The sequence below is a fragment of the Dendrobates tinctorius genome, unplaced genomic scaffold, assembly GCF_039654945.1.
Source record: "Dendrobates tinctorius isolate UK_male_01 unplaced genomic scaffold, ASM3965494v1 ptg000150l, whole genome shotgun sequence".
NCBI classification, from domain to species: domain Eukaryota; kingdom Metazoa; phylum Chordata; class Amphibia; order Anura; family Dendrobatidae; genus Dendrobates; species Dendrobates tinctorius.
Window position 1 is genome coordinate 10,855,340 of NW_027361817.1, and position 25,482 is coordinate 10,880,821.

At 45.5% G+C, this 25,482-nt stretch overlaps 1 protein-coding gene across 1 annotated transcript in view; it reads right to left on the reverse strand.

Annotated features, from left to right (window-relative positions):
• DNAH7 (dynein axonemal heavy chain 7) overlaps positions 1-25,482 on the reverse strand; it is a 529,416-nt gene that overhangs the window by 15,988 nt on the left and 487,946 nt on the right. The window contains exons 62-63 of the mRNA XM_073546702.1: positions 16,654-16,831; positions 10,094-10,197 (exon numbers count right to left, since the gene is read on the reverse strand). Coding sequence (XP_073402803.1) covers positions 10,094-10,197; positions 16,654-16,831 — 282 coding nt within the window. The remainder of the gene's footprint in view (positions 1-10,093; positions 10,198-16,653; positions 16,832-25,482) is intronic.

A 25,482-nucleotide genomic window follows, 5' to 3' on the forward strand; every position in this document is an offset into this window, starting at 1 on the left:
AGTGCGATCAGCCGTGGCCCATGCTGTCTTTTTAAAGACAGCAAGGCCAGCAGAAAAGAGCACCCACTAACCCTCAAGTGGCTGTACTATTGGTTCCCACGACTGATCCCCTCTGTACTGCAAACCAAGTTATAAGGCATATACCAAGCCTAAGGCATGAAAGAGTGTCTATACACAAACTTTCTGGTATTTGCATAACAATGGGCTACATGTCAGGGGCGTAACATCCCTGGTCGCAGGAGTTGCAGCTGCAACAGGGCCCCTGAGCACTTAGGGGCCCGGGCTGTTGTGAATTCTCTCTCTGGCTTCCCTCTGGTGATTATTGAAGGTAGTGGAGCTGGTCAGATTGACAGAGGGGTTGCAAGTTCTCTTTCTGGACTTCCTCTGGTGGTTACTGGAGGTAGTGGAGCTGATCTGATTGACAGAGGCTTGCCACCTGATAATGAGGAAGACGATTGGAGATCTGGGGTTTCTGATTGGGATTTAAGACAGCTGACTCCCTCTATCCTTGCTGGTGATTTTCTTCCTGTGCCTTCTGAGGTCTGATGTCTCTTGCTCTTTCCCTGCATGGTTCAGCTAAGTGGTGTCATGACCATGCTGGATCAGGACTGATAAAAAGCACAGGTAACCTTTTTTTTCTTAAGCTGTGCTTAAGGTGGGTTTTTGCCCCCGGTGGCCATAAGAATTATTGCACTGTGGTGTCGTTTGTTCTAAGTTTGCCCCCGGTGGTGGTGAGCATCATTCCACTCTAGTTTCTTTAGTTAAGTGCACATGATTAATATGCAGGTGTGATTGCTGGCTCTGCTATAAAAGAGTCACAGGTGTTGCAATCGGTGTTGGTGATAGTGTTCATTTCAACCATCCTTGGTGGAGGAAGGAGCTGGAGAGCGTTCATTGCAGCACTGTCTTAGCCCTGGTGTGGAAGGAGTCAGGGGATTTCCTTGTAGCTCTGACAGAGCTTGGTGGCAGCGATTCAGGAGGAGAGCTGCATTTCAGTGTGGACTCTGTTGCCAGGAGCGAGTGAAACAGAGTAAAGCTAAGTTGTGTTCCCCGTTTGTGTTTTTCCTTAGTGTGTATTAGTACAGCGGTGGGGCCAGTGCCTGCGCCACCCAGCTCCCTAGCAAGGGATAGGTGTAGGGTGTGTTAGGGTGACAGGTTCCTGATCGGCGCCCGGTGCGGAACCGGCATAGGGAACGTTAGGAGCGTTAGGGACACTGACTCAGGGGAGTGCAGGAGGTCTCCACGTCCCCTGTCCCTATCGCAGGGCCCACCATTGTAACTGTGTCCCTTCCCTTGTCTTGTTGTTTTAGTTACCGGCCTGTGAGCCGTGTCACACAGGACAGTATCACGTGCCGCGTCTTGTTTTAGTTACCGGCCTGCTGGTGGCATAACACAGGACGGGTCCACGTGACATTTGGTTCATTTGTTATTCTGTTTGCATTTGATCTGGTTTTGTTTATCTCTGCTTTGTGCTGGTCAGCCAGCTTCGGCTGGGGTTGTGCCGAATCACCGCCCATATGTTACTGCATGTGCCAGTTTGTTTTGTCCCGTTATATTGGTCTCTTTTTGCTTTGCTTTCAGAATATACCAGAGTGCTGATATAGTGGGGGCAAAGTCGTGCGACTTCAGTGTTTTTGTGCATCAGATGTGTTGGACTTTTTGCAGGGTTTTTTGCGTGATTGCAGACAGTGTCTTTCCTGTCCTGTCTAGTCAGTTTGGGCCCCATTGTTTGCTCAGTCTATTTTTCTGCCTGCGTTTGTGTTTTTATCTTGTCTCACCGACAATATATGGTTGGGGGCTATCTATTCCTTTGGGGTCTGCTCCGGGGCAGTTTAGATTTCCCCTTTCTTGCTTTAGGTTCAGTTAGCTCTCCGGCTGTGCCGAGGCGTCTAGGATCATCGTAGGCACGCTCCACGGCTACTGCTAGTTGTGTGGACAGGATCAGGGGTCTGCATCCGCTTAGTTACCAACCTCTCTGGTTTTCTGTGGCTTAGCTTGGGCCTGCTATCCTCCTCAGTGCCCATTCATAACACCGGGCCCCAGGGCCGCCAGTCAGGGCATTAATGCCCTGACTGGCGTATGGAGCCCCTATGAGCAGTGGGGGCCCACATTGGGCCCCAGCGGCAGAGCAGGCTGGGCGGGAGGGGGGGTGAGAGACGCACCATGTCAGCGCCGACTCCCCCACCGCCGCATTGAACTATACCGGCGTCTATGATGCCGGTACATTTCAAAGCAATGATGGAGGAGAGCGCGTAAGCTGACGCTCCCTCTCCCATCATTCCTCACTCTGCCTCTGACACACAGTGTCATCGCGCACTCACTGTATCAGGCAGAGCAGGAGACTGGAGCTGGGAGCAGTGCAGGCATGAGGAGAAGGTTGAGTTTTTTTATGCAACAGTGAGCACAGCCAGGCCTGTGGGTCCATTCTTGGGGGGGCTGTATACCATGGAGGGCTGTATATCATGGTGCTGTATACCATGGGGTGCTGTGTTCATACCATGGGGGTTGTATGCCATGGTGCTGTATACCATGGAGGGCTGTATACCATGGTGCTGTATACCATGGTGCTGTATACCATGGGGGGTGCTGTGCTGTATACCATGGGGGGCTGTATACCATGCGGTGCTCTATACCATGGGGGGTGCTGTGCTGTATACCATGGGGGGCTGTATACCATGCAGAGCTGTATACCATGGAGGGTGCTGTGCTGTATACCATGGGGGGTGCTGTGCTGTATACCATGGGGGGCTGTATACCATGCGGGGCTGTATACCATGCGGGGCTGTGATGTATATCATGCGGTGCTGTGCTATATACTATGTGGCTGTGTTATATACCATGGGGGGTACATTATATTCTATGGGGGAGGCTGTGTTATATAATATGGGGGGTGACATTATATTCTATGGTGTAGCAAGTCAGACACTTGCCCTCCGCTCCTTTTATTCTCTATGTGGGGGTGGAGTTATGGGAGCGGTGGGGCTGTGAACAGTTTGAGGGATGGAGCCTGGGCTGGTCTCAAGGGGGCCCCAAAAATGTTGCCAGTATGGGGCCCCAAAATTCCTAGTGGCAGCCCGGGGTGGGGAGCCCATTTGAAAGTTTGCACCAGGGCCCATAACTTTGTAGTTACACCACTGATGCCAATTATCCATCTACAAGTGTTCCAGTAATCTTACGCCACCACTCTCAAAGACTATCATGTTACGGAGCTAGAAGGCAAAGGAGGCTGGAATGGAGGTTTATCCTCTTTAGCGATAAGTCCAACTTTTGTCTTGGATGCAATGATCATAGAAGCATAGAATGTTAGAGTTGTAAGAGACCTCAAGGGTCATTGTGTCCAACTCCCTGTTCAATTCAGTGCAGGATTTACTAAACCATCTCAGATATCTGTCCAGCCTCTGTTTGAAAACTTCCATTGAAGGAGAACTCACCACCTCTCATGGCAGCCTTTTCCACTCATTGATCACCCTCACTGTCACAAAGTTTTTTATAATATCTAATCTGTATCTTCTCCCTTTCAGTTTTATTCCATTGCTTCTCGTGTTTCCATGTGCAAATAAGAATAGCTATTAAGTCTCCTCTTAGACTTGCAAGCTAAACATTCCTAGATCCTTTAACCGTTCCTCGTAGGACATACTTTTCAGTCTGCTTACCATCCTGGTAGCTCTGCTCTGAATTTGCTCCAGTTTTTCAATATATTTTTTAAAATGTGGTGCCCAGAACTGGACACCGTATTCCAGATGAGGCCTGACCAAGGAGGAGTAGATTGGTATGAAGACCACTTGGACATCACCATGAAGGGACTTCACAAGGGTACGTCCTACTGCCTGGATTATGGTATGGTGTGGCATAATGTATGGTAGTCAGACTAGTCTAGTCTTCATTCCAGGTATACTAACAGTTCGGAGTTAAATTGATTTGGTACGGCCATTTCTCCAAAGTGTCCAAGGAGCCAATTTTCAACACGACCACACCTGGCTACATATTGGTAAAAAAACTTGTTTTTTTTCAACATACGAGAAAACCTGTTGGAAACCGCTTCAAACTGACAAAACTCGGATTACATCCTAATGAAAATTATTGATGAAACTCAGTCTGTTTTTCTAGTCCGTGAAAAAAAATGATTTCTGAATGAGTCCTAAAGGTTGTCTGCAGATTTACAAGAGGTAAACAGAGTTACAAGGCATGACTCCATGATCAAACTAAATACAGTTTGTTGTCTATTACCATAGAGACACACAAGCCTGCATAGGAGTTGTAGACATAAACAATACTTTATTCGGTCGTCCATGACAGCACCACCTGAGAGAGGGGATCCGCCCTTTAGGAACAGGAAACCTACAGATACAAAAAGGGTGGCACCTCTCCCACGCATCAGTTGGTTTCCTGTTCCTAGAGGACAGGACTCTCTACAGATCGTCCGTCATGGAGTCGTCATGAATGCCCAGGCCGACTGACCGACCCAGGTAGCGAGGGGGTCTCCTACCTCGGTCAGTGCGGGGTCCCTGGAAGTGCCACGGTGGGGCCGGGTAGGTCACCACGGCAGTGGATGAAGCAGGTGGAGCAGGGGTCCGGTGGATACCGTCTCCGGAACGCCAGCACCTGGTATGTATGCCCCGGGTTTCCTGCTGCGCTCCCCCGGGTCCGGTCCTCCCGGTCGATGCTGGCCCCTGGCGGCGGTCATGGCGGTGTGCGCGGGGGCTAGGAGGCATTCCGAGCAGGGGCGCCGCGCCGGCTACTTCGCGCGCGCTCCCGCAAGGCTCTGGTGAGCGGCGGAAGTGACGGGGCGGAGCTGAAAACGGCGATACCGGAAGTCGGGTGCCGGCCGGCCTCCGATGCGCGCCGCGGGTGCACGCCTGTCCGGGGGTCGCGCGGCGGCCTGGGTAAGGCGGGGGGGGGGCCGGAGCATGGGGGAGGGAGTGCGCGAGAGGATCCCGGGTGGGTGGTGCTATGGCCAGATACCTGCTGACCCGGACACCAAGAGGCCATATAAGGCAGATGGGGATGCTGCTGGGGTGCTTCCGAAGGCCCCAGCGATGGATACGACGGAAGCCCCCATAGACCAGCAGGACGAGGCGCAGGAGCGCCCGCAAAAACAGGCCACGACAAAACCGCATACGAGTGGCCAGCAGAAGAAGCAGAGATGAACAAGCGACCAAAGCCGCGAAAGTTCCTCCAGGCTAAAGGATCCCCCTGCCTCCCTCCGTGATCCGGTACCTGCTTCATCTGCATGGGTAAGAGATCTCCGTGAATGTACCCTGATGCAGTGTTCCCTTATGTTTTTTTGCAGGGGAAGAAAGCTAAGGGAAAACAGAAGCACAGGGAATGTGCCCTCTGTAGTTCCCCCCTACCAGATGGCCACCCTAAAAAATTATGTCAGCCATGCATACGACAGACGGTAGGGGTTAATAGAGACAGGGAGTCCAGGGGTAGATTGTCAGGCCCTTATACTCTCCCCCGTTTATGCAGGTAGCGGAAGAGACACCTGACTTCACTTCAAGCCTGAGAGAGATGATCAGGGCAGAAATGAAAGTCTTACCTCAAGGTGAACCTTCTAGGAGAAGAGAGGCTAGTGGTTCAGGCTCGGAAGCCTCAGTCACCCCTAGGAAAGGTGACAACTCCTCGGACTCCTCGGCCTCCTCCTCGTCTTCCTCGGATGAAGACTCTAGCCGGTTCTGCTTCCCCTTAGATCAGATGGACAGATTAGTGAAAGCAATACGGTCCACCATGGGGGTAGCGGACAAAAAACGGGAACTCTCAGCACAGGACATAATGTTCGGGGGTCTAGACCCCAAAAAACGCAGGGCTTTTCCATTAAACGATAAAGTCCAGAGCCTAATTGACAGAGAATGGAAGAGACAGGAAAAAAGGGGCACCATGCCACCAGCCTTTAAGCGGAGATACCCCTTTGATAACCCGGTAGTAAACAGATGGGATAAAGCCCCGAAACTAGACGCAGCAGTAGCCAAAGCGTCCAAAAAATCCGCCATACCATTTGACGATATGGCCTCCTTGAAAGATCCGCTAGATAAAAAAGCAGATTCTTTTCTTAAAGGGACATGGGAGATGTCAGCAGGCGCATTAAGACCAGCGGTAGCTGCCACCTGTACAGCCAGATCCATGATGGTCTGGCTAGATCAGCTGGATTCAGAGCTAAAAGACGGAGCTTCAAGAACATCTATTCGGAAAAGTTTGCCGATCATTCAGAATGCCGCGGCATTTTTAGCCGATGCTTCAGCAGACTCTGCAAGAATGGCGGCTAAAGCCACGGGTCTATCTAATGCAGCGCGAAGAGCGCTCTGGTTAAAATGCTGGCTGGGAGATATTCAAGCCCGGTCCCGTCTCTGTTCCATTCCTTGCGAGGGGGAGTACCTATTCGGCCCCGTCTTGGACGAATTATTAGAAAAAGCTGGAGATGACAAAAAGAAATTTCCCAGTCTCCCGAACCCCTCTTACAGACGTCCCTTTACTAGGAAAGGTTTTTTCCGGAGAAGGCCGTCCAGAGATCAGGGCAGATGGGATGAGGAAAAAAAGGAAAGGTACAGGATTCATGTTTGGAGGGGGGCGCCAGGAAGGTCCAGCTCGGGATACGAAAAAGCCGCCCCAATGACTAGTTGCCCCGGTAGGAGGGAGACTAGCTGCCTTCTACCCATCCTGGTCTCTGATCTCTAATAGCAGCTGGATATTGGGGATAATAGCCGTGGGACTACGACTAGAGTTTTCTAGGGTTCCCCTTGATCAATTTAAAATCACCCCACTCAGGTCTTCTACTTCAGAACAAGCTGCCCTGGAGGCCGAGGTTCATGACCTGTGCGCCAAGAAAGTCCTAATAGAGGTTCCAGAGGGAGAATGGGGGAAGGGATTCTACTCCCCTCTGTTCCTGGTCCGCAAACCAGACAGCTCCTTTAGGACGATAATAAACCTTAAGGCCCTCAACAAGTTTCTGGTCATACGTCCGTTTAAAATGGAAACAATTAAATCTACAATAAAATTGCTGTTCCAAAACTGCTTTATGGTGGTGTTAGATTTAAAAGACGCATACTACCATATACCCATCCATGCAGCCCATCAGCGGTTTCTCAGAGTGGCGGTTCAGTTGGATGGGTCAATTCGACATTTCCAATATGCGGCCCTCCCCTTTGGAGTGGCAGTCGCTCCCCGAGTATTTACTAAAGTGATAGCGGAGGTCATGGCCCATCTACGTGAATCAGACATTCTGGTGATCCCCTACCTGGACGATTTTCTTATTGTAGGCAAAACGGCGAATCATTGTTTACAACAGCTGCAAAAGGCAATGTCTGCCCTAGAACGGTTAGGATGGTTGCTGAGCGTCAAAAAATCTCGGTTGCAACCAATGAGAGTCCAACAATTCTTGGGCCTAACCCTAGATTCTGAGAAACAGGAATGCCGTCTGCCTCCGGAGAAGCTTGTTCGCCTCCATTATCAGGTCCTGAACGCCTCCAATAACCCCACCATGTCCCTCAGGAAAGCCATGTCCCTTCTAGGCTCTCTCTCGGCCTGTATCCCGGCAGTCCAGTGGGCCCAGTTTCATGCAAGGAAACTACAGAGCTAGGTCTTATTACATCAAAAAGTCCTTGGGGGTTACTTGGAGGGACAGCTAACCTTGTCCCGTAACACAAGGGAGTCCCTAGAGTGGTGGTTAGACAAGGATAATTTGTCTAAAGGGGTGCCCTGGGAGTATAACGTAACCCGCATAGTCACCACGGATGCTAGTCCTTCCGGTTGGGGAGCTCATGTGGGTGGAATACTAGTCCAGGACCAATGGCAACATCATCAGTTAGGAATGTCGTCTAACCTAAAAGAATTGACAGCAGTAGAGCAGGCGGCTAAAAAGCTCCTTGTGTATCTACAGGGCCATCACGTGCGAGTGTTCTCCGACAATCAGGTCACCGTGGCATATATCAATCACCAAGGCGGGACCCGTTCCAGACCCCTGATGATTGTAGCAGAGCGGTAGTTCCAACTAGCAGAGCAATACTTTCTATCTTTAACAGCGCTGCATATAAAAGGAAGAGACAACATCACGGCAGACTTTTTAAGCCGCAATCAGCTAAAGCAAGGGGAATGGTCCCTAAACACCTCCATATTCAATCTGATTGTACAAAAGTGGGGATATCCAGAGGTAGACCTCTTCGCCACCAGAGACAACAGGAAATTGAAACAATTCTGCTCCCTAAATCCCAGAGAGAATCCTCTGGCGGTAGATGCCTTCCTGATAAAGTGGGACTTCAGACTAGCCTACGCCTTCCCTCCCCTATCTCTTCTACCCCTGGTGATGAGGAAAATCAGGAAAGACAGAGCGAGGGTTATAGTTATCGCTCCATTTTGGCCCAGGAGAGCATGGTTCTCATGCTTCAGGACCATGTCGGTGTCCGATCCTTGGGTTCTGCCGGACATCCCGGATCTCCTGTCCCAGGGCCCAGTCTTCCATCCTCAGGTGGCTGGCCTACATCTGACGGCGTGGAGTTTGAACGGTCATTATTAGAAGAGAAGGGCTTCTCCTCAGACCTAATTAACACCCTACTTAAGAGTAGAAAAATCATTACCACGAAAATTTGTTAGAATTTGGAAAAAATTCCTTCAAAACTCAGGAGTAGTCGCTGGGGATTCAGCACCTATAATTCAGATATTAGAGTTCCTACAAAGAGGTCTGGACATGGGGCTTTCTACCAGTACCCTTAAAGTACAAGTGTCAGCCTCGGGGGCCCTTTTTAGCTGCAACATCGCTGGTAATTATTGGGTAAGCAGGTTCATTAAGGCAGCAGGTAGATCCAGGCCAATAATGAAGGATAGATTCATGCCGTGGGACTTGAACCTAGTCCTCACTGCTATGACGGAAACCCCATTCGAACCTATCTCGTCGGCTTCCCTAAAAAACCTGTCCCTCAAAGTAGCCTTCCTGGTAGCTCTAACATCAGCCCGCAGAATAAGCGATATCCAGGCATTATCTAGGCGTCCTCCTTATTTACAGTTCAAAGAGGATAGGGTAATACTTAGACCTGATCCAGCGTACTTGCCTAAGGTAGTTTCTAGTTTCCATAGGACACAGGAAATAGTTCTCCCATCCTTCCTCCCTAATCCAACTAACGAGAAGGAAAAGAAACTACACACCCTGGATGTTAGGAGAGGCCTCATAGAATATCTGATGGTCACCGATCCCTGGAAGAAAGATAATGCCCTATTTATCTCTCATCAAGGCCCCAGGAAAGGTTGTAGAGCATCGAAAAATACACTAGCCAGATGGATTAGAGAGGCGATTTCAATAGCATACACCTCAAAGGGCAGGTCGCCACCCGGGAAGCTGAGGGCGCATTCCACCAGGGCCATGGCGACCTCATGGGCCGAAAGATCAGAAGTCTCCATTGACCAGATATGTAAGGCGGCTACTTGGTCCTCTCCGAGCACCTTTTATAGTCATTATAGGCTAGACCTGGGTGCTTCCACAGTCCTCTCTTTTGGTATAAGGGTGCTGCAGGCTGTATGCATGTTGCATTTCGGCGCGCACGGCGCACCGTCAAAAGTGCGCAGCACGCTACTTTCACACTGGCAGCGCATGATCTGCGCACCCTATGCTAAAGATAGGGTGCGCCGATCGCATGCGTGCAAATGCGAAAGTAGGCGGTGATCCCGGATGGGGCGGGCAGGGAGCCGGATCGGGGCGGGGCTTAACGACGCAGTGCGCAGCGTTGTTTTAACGCGAATGTGAAACCAGCCTTAGTTACTCACCGGTTAACGGTATTTTTCGGAGTCCATGACAGCACCCGTATATTCCCTCCCTTTAGTTTAATTTGGGTGTGCACGTCTTTCTCTTGTATATGCTCACTGGTGATAAAAGTTTATAATTGTAAAGAATACTGTACATAAACCATGCATTAACCTTGAAAGTCCTCTTGTGCTCTGTAATCCAACTGATGCGTGGGAGAGGTGCCACCCTTTTTGTATCTGTAGGTTTCCTGTTCCTAAAGGGCGGATCCCCTCTCTCAGGTGGTGCTGTCATGGACTCCGAAAAATACCGTTAACCGGTGAGTAACTAAGACTTTTTACATGCACAAATGTGGAGAACTATACTAACCACAGGAACCGAATCATAAAGAATCTTAGGGTAAGATTCTCCTAACTTCTTTTTCTTTCTGTCCCAGCGAGCTCCATCAAGAAACAATCCATGAATATAAACACCTAAGAAAGATAGTAATCATTAGACATTCTTACAGTGCATAAATGGTGGAATATATCAGTTTTTAAAAACAGGAACAATGCCTAAAGGGGTCATCTGGTCAAAACCAATAAGTCTGCAGTCACTCTGTGTAACTGCAGACTTCTGAATCCCCCCCAGTGCACTCACTGTGTGCTACGGGGATTTGATGGTTTCAGTCCAGGGACTGGAGGATATGTATGAATTATACATACTCCCGGCCAGTGGGCGCATCCTCGCTCTCCATACACTTGTATGGATCAAGGCCGTGTCCTCTAGTCGGACACGCCCATTGGCCGGCCACGTTACTTAACAGGGTTCAGTCTCGGATATGTATAACCCTTTAGAGCGAGGCTGTGCCCCCTGGCTGGGAGTATGCATAATTCACACATACCCTCTGGTCATGAGGCTGAAATCAGCGAATCCCCACAGCACACAATGCTTGCACAGTGGGGTGACTTATCGATTTTGACCGGGCAACCCCTTTAAAGGGGGTCATGTTTGAGGTGACTATTGATCACTATAAAAATAAGGGCATAAACTCTCGAATGAGTGTGGTGCTACTTATCTGTTTAACAACTAGGGGATTTTCCTTTTGCGCACATTCAATTTTTCCTCGCCATCTTTCAAGAACCATAAGTAGACTATGAAGGCTTGTTTTTTGTTGGACGAGTATGAGATATGTTGAAAAGAGTGCAATTGCTCCAGTGTTTTTTAGGTTTTATTTTTACAGCATTTGTGTGGTAGAAATAAGCAGAAAACATGATTGTCCATGCCAGTCTGATTCTGGTCACACCGAACATGTATTCAAGTGATGGAAAAAAAAATCAGACTATCGCAAACAAATGTTTTTAATTTGTGTCACCATTTTCCGAGACCCATACCAGTTTTATTTTTCTCCTGATGGGATTGAGTGAGAACTTGTTTTTGGTCTGGTGAGCTGATATCAGTTGTGTGTACATTTGATTCTTTGATTTTTAGGGAACTGACATAACAAAAAAAAAACAATTCTGGAGTTTTTTGTTTTGTTTTCCAATTAAGGTGTTAAGTGATCACGTAGTTATTAAAGCTCCATTTTCTGCAACTGGGTCCAAAATTCCCTATAATTCTCTAACGGGACATAAATAACAGAATTCTGTCAGAATACAGTCACAGACTAGGGGGAACTTACCAGCCCATGAATTCTTTCATTTTGTCGATGTAAGGTATCAACACCTATAAAAATGCATTAAAGGGTTTGTCCACTTCGTGAGCAACCCTTTTTTTAAAAGAAGTAGTCAGTCTTGTAAAAAAAAAAAAACATACTATTATTATTTCCGTTTCACCAATGAAAAAAGACGACTCGGAGGAGATCTCATTTACATGTATAAATATATGTGTGGCCAGTACAAAACACTGGCTCATGACTTATTCCTTCCAAGGACAATACTAAGGACTAGGGGACACTCATTATGGGTGGAAAAAAGGCAATTCCAGCAGGAAAGGATTCTTTACAGTTAGAGCAGTCAGACTGTAGAATGCCCTACCACAAGATGTAGTAATGACGGACACTATAACAGCTTTTAAAAAAAAAAAAAAAAAAACTGGATGAGATGTGGATTACAGTTAAACTAGCTTGGCCCATGCGAAATTTTTGCACATTGGTCATCGGGGGCGCAGGCAATTTCAGAAAAAGCAAGCTGGTCCAATGTAAGTGTACTTCATGAGCTGATGAACACAGGCAAGTATTTACTGTATATACAGTGGGGAAAAAAAGTATTTAGTCAGTCAGCAATAGTGCAAGTTCCACCACTTAAAAAGATGAGAGGCGTCTGTAATTTACATCATAGGTAGACCTCAACTATGGGAGACAAACTGAGAAAAAAAAATCCAGAAAATCACATTGTCTGTTTTTTTATCATTTTATTTGCATATTATGGTGGAAAATAAGTATTTGGTCAGAAACAAGCAATCAAGATTTCTGGCTCTCACAGACCTGTAACCTCTTCTTTAAGAGTCTCCTCTTTCCTCCACTCATTACCTGTAGTAATGGCACCTGTTTAAACTTGTTATCAGTATAAAAAGACACCTGTGCACACCTTCAAACAGTCTGACTCCAAACTCCACTATGGTGAAGACCAAAGAGCTGTCAAAGGACACCAGAAACAAAATTGTATCCCTGCACCAGGCTGGGAAGACTGAATCTGCAATAGCCAACCAGCTTGGAGTGAAGAAATCAACTGTGGGAGCAATAATTAGAAAATGGAAGACATACAAGACCACTGATAATCTCCCTCGATCTGGTGCTCCACGCAAAATCCCACCCCGTGGGGTCAGAATGATCACAAGAACAGTGAGCAAAAATCCCAGAACCACACGGGGGGACCTAGTGAATGAACTGCAGAGAGCTGGGACCAATGTAACAAGGCCTACCATAAGTAACACACTACGCCACCATGGACTCAGATCCTGCAGTGCCAGACGTGTCCCACTGCTTAAGCCTGTACATGTCCGGGCCCGTCTGAAGTTTGCTAGAGAGCATTTGGATGATCCAGAGGAGTTTTGGGAGAATGTCCTATGGTCTGATGAAACCAAACTGGAACTGTTTGGTAGAAACACAACTTGTCGTGTTTGGAGGAAAAAGAATACTGAGTTGCATCCATCAAACACCATACCTACTGTAAAGCATGGTGGTGGAAACATCATGCTTTGGGGCTGTTTCTCTGCAAAGGGGCCAGGACGACTGATCCGGGTACATGAAAGAATAAATGGGGCCATGTATCGTGAGATTTTGAGTGCAAAGCTCCTTCCATCAGCAAGGGCATTGAAGACGAAACGTGGCTGGGTCTTTCAACATGACAATGATCCAAAGCACACCGCCAGGGCAACGAAGGAGTGGCTTCGTAAGAAGCATTTCAAGGTCCTGGAGTGGCCTAGCCAGTCTCCAGATCTCAACCCTATAGAAAACCTTTGGAGGGAGTTGAAAGTCCGTGTTGCCAAGCGAAAAGCCAAAAACATCACTGCTCTAGAGGAGATCTGCATGGAGGAATGGGCCAACATACCAACAACAGTGTGTGGCAACCTTGTGAAGACTTACAGAAAACGTTTGACCTCTGTCATTGCCAACAAAGGATATATCACAAAGTATTGAGATGAAATTTTGTTTCTGACCAAATACTTATTTTCCACCATAATATGCAAATAAAATGAAAAAAAACAGACAATGTGATTTTCTGGATTTTTTTTACTCAGTTTGTCTCCCATAGTTGAGGTCTACCTATGATGTAAATTACAGACGCCTCTCATCTTTTTAAGTGGTGGAACTTGCACTATTGCTGACTGACTAAATACTTTTTTTCCCCACTGTATGTAGATTGGTACTACAATAAATTGTTTTGATAAGTAGAGGCCAAAAAATGTTTTCCGGTTGAGGTGCCACCTGCAGGTCATTGTGTCTTTCTGCAGGTTTATGAAAATGAATGTTTTAAAAAAAAAAGGGCTGGATGAGTTGAGGATTATAGTTAAATTAGTGACGAGATGTACAATTGGTGGAAAAAAGTTGAACTTGATGGACCTAGGCCTTTTTTCAACCTACAGCTCTGGCAAAAATTAAGAGACCACTGAAATATTTGCAGTTTGTCTGATTTTACTCTGTATAGGTATATTTTTGAGTAAAATGCAAATTGCTCTTTTATTCTAGAAACTACTGACAACATGTCTTCGAGTTTCCAAGCACTACATTTTTTATTTTCAGAAAATGAGAAATGGTCAAAATAACAAAAAAATGCAGTGCTTGCAGAGCTCAAATAATGCTAAGAAAACAAGTTCATAATCATTTGGAAACAACAATACTAATGTTTTAACTCCGGAAGAGTTCAGAAATCAATATTTTGTGGAATAACCATGATTTTTAAGAACAGCTTTCATGCATCTTGGCATGCTTTCCACCAGTCTTTCACACTGCATTTGGTTGACCTTAAGCAGTTCTTCTTTGTTTGATGGCTTGTGACTATCCATCTTCCTCTTGATTACATTCCAAAGGTTTTCACTGGGGTTCAGGGCTGGCCATAACAGGGATTTGATGTTATGGTCCTTCATCCACACATTGTCCTGCTGGAAAAAACAGACCTCAAAGTTGGGAAACATTGCGTGAGCAGAAGGAATCAACTGTTTTTCCAGAATAACCTTGTATGCAGCTTGATTCATACATCCTTCAAAAAGATTAACCTGCCCAATTCCAGCCTTGCTGAAGCTTCCCCAGATCATCACCGATCCTCCACCAAATTTCACATTGGGTGCAAGACACTGTGGCTTGTACACCTCTCCAGGTCTCCGTCTAACCATTAGACTACCAGGTGTTGGGGAAAAGCTGAAAATTAGACTCATCAGAGAAGATTACCTTGCTCCAGTCCTCTACGGTCCAATCCTTATGGGCTTTGGCAGACTTTAGCCTGGCTCGCCTTTGCTTCTCATTGATGAAAGTTTTTTTTCTAGCTATACATGACTTGAACCCTGCCTCTAGGAGCCTGTTACCAACTGTTCTTGCCATGCACTTCATCCCAGCTGCCATTTGCCATTCCTTTTGTAGGTCACTTGATGTCATCCTGCGGTTGCTGAGTGACATTCGAATAAGATAACGGTCATCCCAGTCAGTGGAGAGTCGTTTTCGCCCTCTGCCGGTCTGTAGCTTTGTTGTCCTCAATGTCTGCTGCTTGACCTTGTTGTAATGGACTGCCATCTTAAAATTTTTTAAGTATTGAGGCAACATGACGCTCATTTTATCCCTCTACTAGTAAAGCCAGAATTGAGCCCTTCTTTTCCTCACGCAAGACTTTTCTTTTCAACTCCTATGGCATGGTTAAAAGTTATTTTTTCATTCCTATTACTTTTGGGATATTACTAGCACTTGTTTTGCCATCTAGCTTATCCTACTGCAAGAGGATTGTGACATCACAGCAGGTTTTTTATACTTTCCTTCGTTAAATAAGATTTGGTTCAGGTGATCACCTAATCAGAAGCACATTAAATAGAATGAGGTGTACTCTGGTTGGAACTCAACTGACACTGGCATGGAATGGCTGTCAGACATGTAGAGAAGCTGATTTTTATAAAACTGTGCCATGGTCTCTTAATTTTTGCCAGAGCTGTATATAACTATGTAATGTCAGACAGAAAAGTGAGTGTAATTATGTTTTTTTTTAAATTTTATAACGAGGGTTATATCCACAACAAAAAGGGATTAGAAAACCCCTTTAAAACAGTCCAATGCCCCATCTTTCTGTTTTCAGAGAAGATAAACTGCAGACAGAAGTATCTGCTTTTGGTATTCTTTGAATGAATGTGTATGGGGTCAGGAGCAATACATTTTGACAGAAGGAACAGTTATTGATGGTGTATGGGCTCCTTTATTACTAAAACTGTTTAGCGTCACTCATACATATATTCTAAACCTGTAGAATTCCATTTCTATGTATCCATATCTATCCAATGAGTGGCTTCTCAAATATTTGCTCAGAAGCAGGAAGAAATAGTATTCCCATGAGATGCATTTGCTGTGGGATTTCCACAGCAGATTTGTAGTGGCAAAATCCACAATAAATTGTGCCGCTATCACGGCAGCTTCTGCTGTGCAAACATTGCGGACATACTGCAGAGAAATCCATTTTCTTTCTGCATTATATGCTTGAGCTTATTTCAAATCTGGTGCACAACATTGGTTCTGTAAAACGCAGCTGATTTTCCAGACATGGGGACATAACCCTTTAATCGATATTGTCTGTAAAGCGCAGTGGAATTAATGGCGCTATATAAGTGAGTAAAATAAATAAATAAAAAATCGAATAACATTCTGTGTTAGTTCTGTAACAACTGTTTTGTAAATTAAAAGGAAAATGTATTAATTTAAAAAACTGGTTAAATATTTTCATTTCAAGTCCTCTTAGGCTAGTTTCACACTAGCGTATGGAGGAGCTGCGGAGGGATGTGGACTTCCTCCAAGAAGTTCCACCCACTGTCATGCCTCCTCCATTCAGCTCTGCCTCCGTCAGCATGCGGCCTGCGTACCCTGTCTTTAGCATTGAGTGCGCTGGCCGTGCCAATGTATGCGATGCCTCCGCATGCATCGTTTTGACGGTGCGGCGACCACAACAAAATCCAACACGTGTCTGGCGCAGGTCGCCGCACCATCAAAACAATGCATGCGGAGGCATCCGCATACATCGGCACGACCTGCGTACCCAATGCTAAAGATAGGGTATGCAGGCCGCATGCCAATGGATTCGGAGCTGAACGGAGGAGGTGCGGCGGTGGGCGGAGCTTCACGGAGGAAGTCCACATCCCTCCGCAGCTCCTCCATACGCTAGTGTGAAACTAGCCTTAGCCACTTTGGACACCCTGGCTTTGGAGGACCAGCCATGAACATTCAGTGCTTATGATCTGTGGCAGCAGCGACGGTTCCTTACCATCTTCTGGTGCATGCTTGTATTCTTTATCTTCTAAAACCTCAAAGTCAAACCCCAGCAGGTCAATGGGGATTGTGTACTTGCGAGCAAAATTTTGTTGTGCACCAGTAAGGAATGCTTGTGTGAAAAAAAAGCCAGAGAGCCAAAAAACTGGAGGTGTTCCATTTTCATACCAGTCCTGTGTTACATAGGAAAATATATACATAATAAAGCCAAGATCCAAATACCATGACCAATAAATGCTAACATCTATGCTGACCTCTATCTGCGCAAGTAACACATATGCGGCTCCAGATTATGATCAAAAGGTGATATATTAGACAAGAAATAATCAGTTACAATTCACACTGGATTTACAGAACACAAAATAACTGCAGCTCATCTCGGTCAGTGTGACACTTTTTCACAGCTCATTTTAAAATTCTCATAATTAGATGCATAGGGCAAAATTACAGTTCTCTAAGGGCAGGTGTCCAAGACGTCTTTTTCAGATGGGTACACTCCACAATCCGCCTGAAAAAGCATCAAATAAAGACTAAAAAAAATTAACATGAGCACTGCTATGTAAAAACGACTGACTGGTAATATGTTCAGTCTTTTCAGCTTCTTGTAACGGTTTCAGGTTTCCAAAATCGTAAAGTGGATAAAAGTACCGACCTGCCTATTCTTCGGGAGAGTCTGGTTTTGAAGTCGCTTACTAGTCTATTTATTACAAGGCTAAAAAGGGCCAGTGGCCAAAGATGTCGCAAGAAATAACCAAAAAGACATAAAAAAAATGCTTCATAACAAAAGATGTCGGTGTGTCCTGAAACTTCTTTCTACTGAAAACTTGCTGTGTTCGCACATGTCTGAAAGATGTACAAAGTGTCCAAAGTCATACACTGGCATTGGCCCTGTCCTTTTTTTTGACCTATGGTCTGTGCCAGTGTTGAGGTAAGATCACCATAGGGAAGATGCAGCTCTAAGCGTATATGTTAACTCAGGAACAGTGGCTTACGGAAGTATTCACCCCCTCGGCAATTTTCGTGTTTTGCTACCTCACAACCTAGTATTTCCCTGTGGGTTTTTTTAGTGTTTGCATCAGTTCATGTAATGAATATGCCAACAACTATTGTATGAACATGTGGTTTTCTTTTTATTATGAAGTAAACAATAAATAGGACAAAATAACCAAAAACTTCAGTGTGCATAACTATTCACTCCCCTAAAGTCAATAGTTTGCCTCCTTTTATGGAAATTACAGCTACAAGTCACTTTGGATAAGTCTCTATAAGCTTTCCACATCTTGTCACTGGGACTTTTGTCTAAGTTTTTCTCACTTTACCAACGTAACTATTTAGTTCTGATGCATCCTCAAGGCAAAACTGCTCCAGTGCCTTCAAGTTTGCTGTTCACCAGAGGAAACCATCTATCTTAAAGTCTGAGCACAGATTATTAATCAGATTAAGGTCTAGGCTTTGACTAGGCCACTCCAAAACATTTACATGTTTCCGCTTAAACCACTCGAGTGTTGCTCTAATAGTGTGCTTTGGGCCATGGTCTTATTGGGAGGTAAAGCTCTGTCCCAGTTTCATATCACTGACAGAATGAAACAGGTTTTGCTCAAGAATATCTGTAACAGGCTGGGTGGTGGAACCACTGTGCCAAAGCCCAAGTAAGACCTGGAGGGGCGTGACTAGGAGCCTCACCCAATTCGACCACGGACACGCAGCAGTTAACGACCCCGCAGTCCATAGAGAAACAAGGGAGGTAATCCAGGTGATACTCAAGGAGACCTTTGGTAGATGGCGGCTGAACCCTAGGAGTGGATAGCTGGAATGGCCCGGGAAAATGTCCAACAGATGCATACAGGCAGAGAAGATGACCGGAACCGCAGGTGCAGACAGGACAGTCTAACGGACAGATGAACACTGATGGGTGCAGCTGGCTCGGCTGCCGTTGAGGTGAGCACTGGCGGGTGCAGCTGGCTTAGCTGCGTTGAGGTGAGCACTGGCTGGTGCAGCTGACTCAGCTGCTGTTGAGTGAGCACTGGCAGGTGCAGCTGGCTCAGCTGCTGTTGAGTGAGCACTGGCGGGTGCAGCTGGCTCGGATACAAGTACAGGGACCTGAGAACTGACAAGCACGCGTTAGGAACAAGCTCACATTGCACAGGCACCTTCATGTTGGATGAGGCGGTTTAAATAGTAAGTGACCTCCAGCTATTGGATGGGGACCCTTTAGAGGAATGCCAGGGCCCCTTTAAGAAAGAGGAAGTACATGTGCGTGCATGCTCTACGCACAGTGCCTGAAGATCTGCTAGGAGTGAACGCACCCCAGGCAGCAGCAGGACGGGAGCATTGGCAGTGAGTGCGCTGATGTCTCTGCAGAGAGAGAGGGACTGCAGGCAGAGATGTGGACACTACAGTCTCCCTGCCATTTGCACCATCCGTATTCCTCAACCATTTTCCCTGTCCCTGCAGCTGAAAAACATCCCCACAGCATGATGCTGCCACCACTATGTTTCACTGAAGGGATGATGTTCTTGGGGGTGATGAGCTGTGTTGGTTTGGCACCAGACATAGTGTTTACCTTGGTGGCCAAACAGTTCAATTTTGGTCTCATCTGACCACAGCACCTTTGTTAGGCATCGGGTTCCTGTCGCTGCACAGCAGGAATCCCGAGCCTTGCATTTGGCAGTCTCCCATTCCAGTCCGGCCGCAGAGGAGGCTGCTCAGCAGACTCGTTGATCCAGGCGCTCTGCTCACACCAGCACTGTGGGTTTGGTTGCTGCTGCCACCTCTGGTCCAGCTATAGCAACGCATGCTGGTCAGCAGCGAGCTACTCCAGGGACTAAGTCCTCCTTTCGGTCCACTGAGCATGCCCGTGGGATGATCTCTCATTGGAGATCAGAGGTCAAATGCTCAGGTCCTTCTCCAGCTCGGGATTGGACCGTCAGGAAGGTCCCGGAAGGACGCGGCTATAAAAGGTTCGCATGGCCACTCGGCCATGCGCTAATATAGAAAAAGATTAGACCATGTGGAGTGAGTGTTGTATGCATGTATGAATGTCTCTGGTAAATGACTCGTTATGAAACCCCTACCCTTGGTATGCATGTGTTGTGTGGCCTAGCCTGCTAGCGCCCAGGCTGAGGTCCAGGTAGAGGCAGAGTCATCAGACTGTCATCAGCATCCACCGGTGGCTTTGTCTGTACGCCATGGTGCACATAGTCTGCACTCCATTGTGGTCAGTGTTCATTAGAGGCATCTGCAGGTGTGACGCCGCACACTCTGTAGGTCTAGAGGGACTCAGACCTCGTGTCCTTGGGGCTTGTGACCATTTACTGAGCGCTCTCTTGCCGAGTGCTGTGTGTCTTAACAGGCTCTGGCATTTATGTTCCGCGGTACTGTGGCTCTGTGATGTAACAGAGTCCGCTCCTGTTCACACCGGGTGACGTTAACCCGCGTGTGACCTTTTGTATATCGCTATATCCATCCGCCATTACTAAGCAGCAGTTTACCACCTCTGCATGGTGGACCCCGGGCTGCGAACGCACCTTACTATTATTTTATTATTTGGTGCGTTCCGCCAGCCCTAACAACCTTCCTCCATAAATCTGAGGAGTCTCCCATATATCTTTGGCAAACTCAAAGCGAGCCTTACAATTTGTGTAAGTAAAGGTTTTTCTCTGCCCACTCTACCATGACGGCCACCTCAATGGAGTGTACAGCTTATTGTGGTCATATAGACAGATACTCCAGTCTCTGCTTGGGAACTCTGCAGTTCCTTCAGGGTTACCCTTGGTCTCTGTGCTGCCTCTGTGATTAATGCCCTCCTTGCCCGGGCTGAGAGTTTTGGTTGGCGGCCCTCTGTTAGCAGGTTTATTGAGGTACCATGTTCTTTCCATTTGATGATAATGGATTTGATGGTGCTCCGGGGGAACATCAGACATTGGAATATTTTTTTATAACCCAACCCTGACTTGTACTCACCAACTTTATCCCTAACTTGTTTTGAGATCTCGTTGGTCTTCATGGCTTTGTTTGGTTAGTGGTGCCTCTTGCTTAATGGTGTTGTAGCCTCTGTGGCCTTTCAGAAAATGTAAAGTGTATATACTGACAGACCATGTGACAGTTAGATTGCACACAGGTGGACATCCTCTCACTAAGCATGTGACTTATGAAGGCAATTACTTGCACAGGAAATTTTTAGGGACTTCATAGCAAAAGGGGTGAATACATATGCACATGCCAATTTTTAGTTATTTGATCCCATAAATTTTTCTCACTTTACTTCACCAACTTAGACTATTTAGTCTATTTAGGCAAATCAGTCACAAAAATATTTAAACATAAGTTGTAATATAACAAAATAGGTAAAAAGCCAAGGGTGTGAATACTTTTGCAAGCCACTGTAGATTATGTAACTTTTCAGAATAACCTGTCATGTTCACGAGGAATAACACTATATTTCTTGTGTTTATCACCAGTTTTCATCTCTGCATCCTCTGTCTCTCTTTTCCTATTGTCTCTCAGCTAGAGAATCTATTTACCTTGATGTTTTCTTTCCCTATGTAGCAGCAGCATCAACAGGAAACTATACCCAGTGGCACATCTGGAGGGAGAAGGTAAGGCATTTGCCCTGGACGCAGCCAAGAAATGGGTCGCCGTCCAGCAATCTGGTGCGGCCGTCTTAGCTGTATCCCTGGCCACTGCATTTTACCACTCCCGGAGCGGGATTTGGCTTCTCATCATTTTGCACATTTTAGTACACAGATTAACATTAATACATTAAAAAGATTACGGCCCATTACTTATTCTCCTGTTACCCCACTAGCAACAGTGACCCATGTTAAGTTAATAACCACCTTCTTTTTTATCCCTGAGCCAATTGCTTCCCCATTTAAGCACTTTTTCCAAGAATCTCCTTTTTATAAACCAACCTTTTATTTGGCATAGTATCACATGGTTTGAAAAAAAAATAAAGATTTATGATGTCTACTGACTCAGTGAGTCCAGTGTAGAACTTTCTTGCTCAAAGCAGCTGATCAAATTGATGCCACTTTTGAGCTAACCCAGTGCTGAAGTACAGACCTGTCATTATAGCATCTTAAAATGTTAGAAATAATGGTTTCTCTCTGTACTGTGGATGCCATTTGGAACGTATTTGTCTAATTTAATCTTGGACAGTTTGCATTGAAGCTTTGAATTCCATTGATTTTTCATTTTGCTCACTATCTACAAATTTACTTTCAATACTTTCAGGTAAATGTTTTTACTAGTTATACAGCAGGTGAATTAAGTATTGAACAGGTCACCAATTTTCTAAGTAAATATTTTTCTAAAGGTGCTATTGGCATGAAATTCTCACTAGACATCAGTTACAACCCATCCAATCCACACACGTAAAGAAATCAAACCATAGATGTCTATAAAATAAGATATTTATAATAATGAGAAATGACAAATACTCTTCAGAAAATCCTGAAGTTCCCATGGGCTCCTTCTAGGAACTTTGAGCTTTAGTTTCTTCCATAAATTTTCTGTTGGATTCAGGTCAGGTGTTTGGCTGGGCCATTCTAGCAGCTTTATTTTCTTTTACTGAAACCAACTGAGAGTGTCCTTGGCTCTGTATCTGGACTCATTGCCTTGCTGAAATATCCACCCTCAATTCATCATCATCCTGGTAGATGGCAGCAGATGCAGATTTCAAGAATGTCTCGGTATATTAGTCTATTCATCCTTCCTTCTATTATATCAAGTATGCCAGTGGTGTATGCTAAAAAAAACACCCATACCATGATGTTCCCACCTGCCTTTTGGCTTCCGAACATGGTGTGTATTATGGGTCCAATTTTGGTCTAATCTGACCAGACTATATTCTCCCAGTATTTCACAGGATTGTCTAAATGTTGAGCAACCAATAAACGCGCTTGAACATGTTTTTTGTTCTACATTGGAGTTTTGCGTTGTGAGCTGGCATACAGGTCAGAGAGGTTGAGTACATATCTTTGAAACAATTGTACCTGCTGATTCCAGGTCTTTTTGCACCTCTCCACAGGTGGTTCTTGGCTCTTGGACAACTCTTCTGTCTGAAATATTGCGTTATGCACCTGGTCGTGGCCGGTTTATGTTGAAATAATGATTCCCTTTCCAGTTTCAAATTATAGCCCCACTGGAACCTTCAGAAGTTTAGAAATTATTCTGTAACAAATGCCATCAGTATGTTTTGCAACAATAAGGTTGCAAAAGTCTTGAGACAGCTCACTGGCTTTACCCATGATGAGATGTTTCTTGTGTGGCACCTTGGTAATGAGACAGCTGTTTCTAGGTCGTCAGTTGAACCAGTTGATATCATTGTTCACTAAGTGGCAGGATTGCTAATTACTGATTTCAGCTGGTGCCATGACTTTCCACGGCTTTTTGCACAGTTTTTTTCTTCATGTGTTCAATACTTTTTCCCTATGGAATTTCTCATTGTTACACCTAACTTAATTTATGGAATCCATGGTTTGATGTATTTGCCTGTGTGGATTGGATGGATTGTTATACACATCTGGTGAGAATTTCATGTCAATAACACCTATAGAAATATATTTACTTAGGAAATTTGTGAAGTGTTCAATACTTATTTTACCTGATGTATATAAAAATAGAATTTGTTTTACCCTTTGGTATTAAGTTTGCCTTTTTTTCCATTATAACTTCTTAGTGTACTTTTTCATGTTTTAGTAGTTTGAATGTTATTTTTTTTGTCTACATTTTGCCCCTGTACATTTTTATGTATTGTTTTCTCCTCTCCTAAAAGTGATAGGGAACATAAAACCACTCCATAAGAGGACTGAAGTATATTTGTGTACATATTCAGTTACTTTTTAAAAAGTCTCAATTGATAAATCAGCCACAAAATATCTTGAAATTTCACGCACAATATCATGCATAACAAACAGGTGATCAAATACAATGGACTTTAAAAAAGGTGAAAATTAAAAGAAGAATTAAGCAAAAATGATCAAACACAAAAAAAAAACACCAAAAATTAAACATGCAAAAAAGAGGAAAATTAATCGTGCCTCTAGTATTTATGTTTTAAAAACCCAACTTCTATCATGCCTGGATTCCTCAAAACCTCTCTGGCATTGACTTGTTTCTACCTCTGGTCTTGACATTGATTTTTTTTGTCTGCCATTCCCATGTACTACTATCACAAGTATTGGTGTAATGTCTAGCAATGCTAACTACAACCCACCAGCAGATAACACTTCATCCAACTTACTTCATCCAATCAGTATGACCTGCCAGCCTGCAGATCCATAATTTTGAGATGGCTGATTTTAAGCCTTCCTTCATGGGTTGTAATACTTCAGGAAACCAGAAGTTCAAATGTGATGGAGGTAAAGCAACAGGATTTGCAACCTGCTGTCTGCCTCTCCTGCTGGTACATAAAATCTTCTTGTGGGACATGACTTAGATGATTTTATTTCAGTTTTGGTAATAGGAGGGTTCAACTAATAACTCAGTTATGAAAAGCTTCAAGATGTCTGCTATAGTTAGATTTGTCAGCAGAGCATACTGCTCATCTTATAGGCAATTTACTGTTATCCTTGGTTATTGTTAGCCCTGTATAAAGGACACAATGCTTAGTGCTTACTAGCTTAATAACTGCAGAGCTCCAAATCTTTGGCATTAACGTCAGCACAAAAACTGTACTGAGAGCTTCATATTATGGGTTTCCAGGGCTGAGCACCTGCTTGCAAGCCTTAGATCACAAAGCACAATGCCAAAGGTGAGATGTAATGCATGCCGCCACTGGACCCTGGAGCAGTAGTAACGTGTCATGTGGAGTGATGAATCAAGCGGCTACATGCAGAAATCTATTTATATAATTGCCTTGTAATGTTTTCATTTCCTGTTCTGTCCACATGTCACCGTATCCCAGAATTCCAAGCGGAGGAAGTTCACTGACTGCCATATTGGGACACCTAAGTGATAGGTGTCTAAATATGGAAACTGCTGCTGGTACCAACCTATTGCGTGGTACCACCAGCGGAACACCGCAATACACACACACACTCTATATGCACCACATTCACACTCTCACTCACACAGCCTCTTGCGCGGTACCACCAGCGGAGCACTGTCACACTGCGCCTGCGCGAATTCCGCGCAGACGCAGTGAATTATTCGGCTGATCCTGGCGGCAGATGCAAAACATTTCTACAGGTAGAGGAAGCCGGTCACATTAAAGGGGATTTCCCACGAACAAAACTTCACTTTAAAAATTGTCTGTGTCTGACCATGTATGGAGCATACCACATCTCCTGGGCAGGGGAGGAAGCAAAAGACAATACTGACATTACAGCAGGGGATCACAGAGGATTCATTTTGTGAGGTAAAATATTTAACTGACTGTTTTTAAACAATATTTTACCTCACAAAATGTATCCTCTGCGATCTCCTGCTGTAATGTCAGTATTGTCTTTTGCTTCCTCCCCTGCCCAGGAGCTGTGGTATGTTCTGTAGAGAGACAGAGCACAGGGGGGAGACAGCTCACATGGGACAGCACATGAGGGGAGAACACAGCACAGGAAGGAGAGAGACAGCACAGCAGACAAGGATGATAGCACATGGGCTAGACAGGTCAAAGAAGAGAGCACGGACGGGAGAACTCAGCACATGGGGAAAGAGAGAGTGGATAGGTGGGTGAACACATGGGGGGAGAGATTCTCAACGCTGCAAAGCCTGCCCCCATGGTGACATTACCGCCCTCCCGATGCAAGAGCATCGGGCCTCCATCTAGTTAAATGATTTTATCCCTGCAGCTGCTTGCTGCTAGTCTTTGGGGCCCTTACAG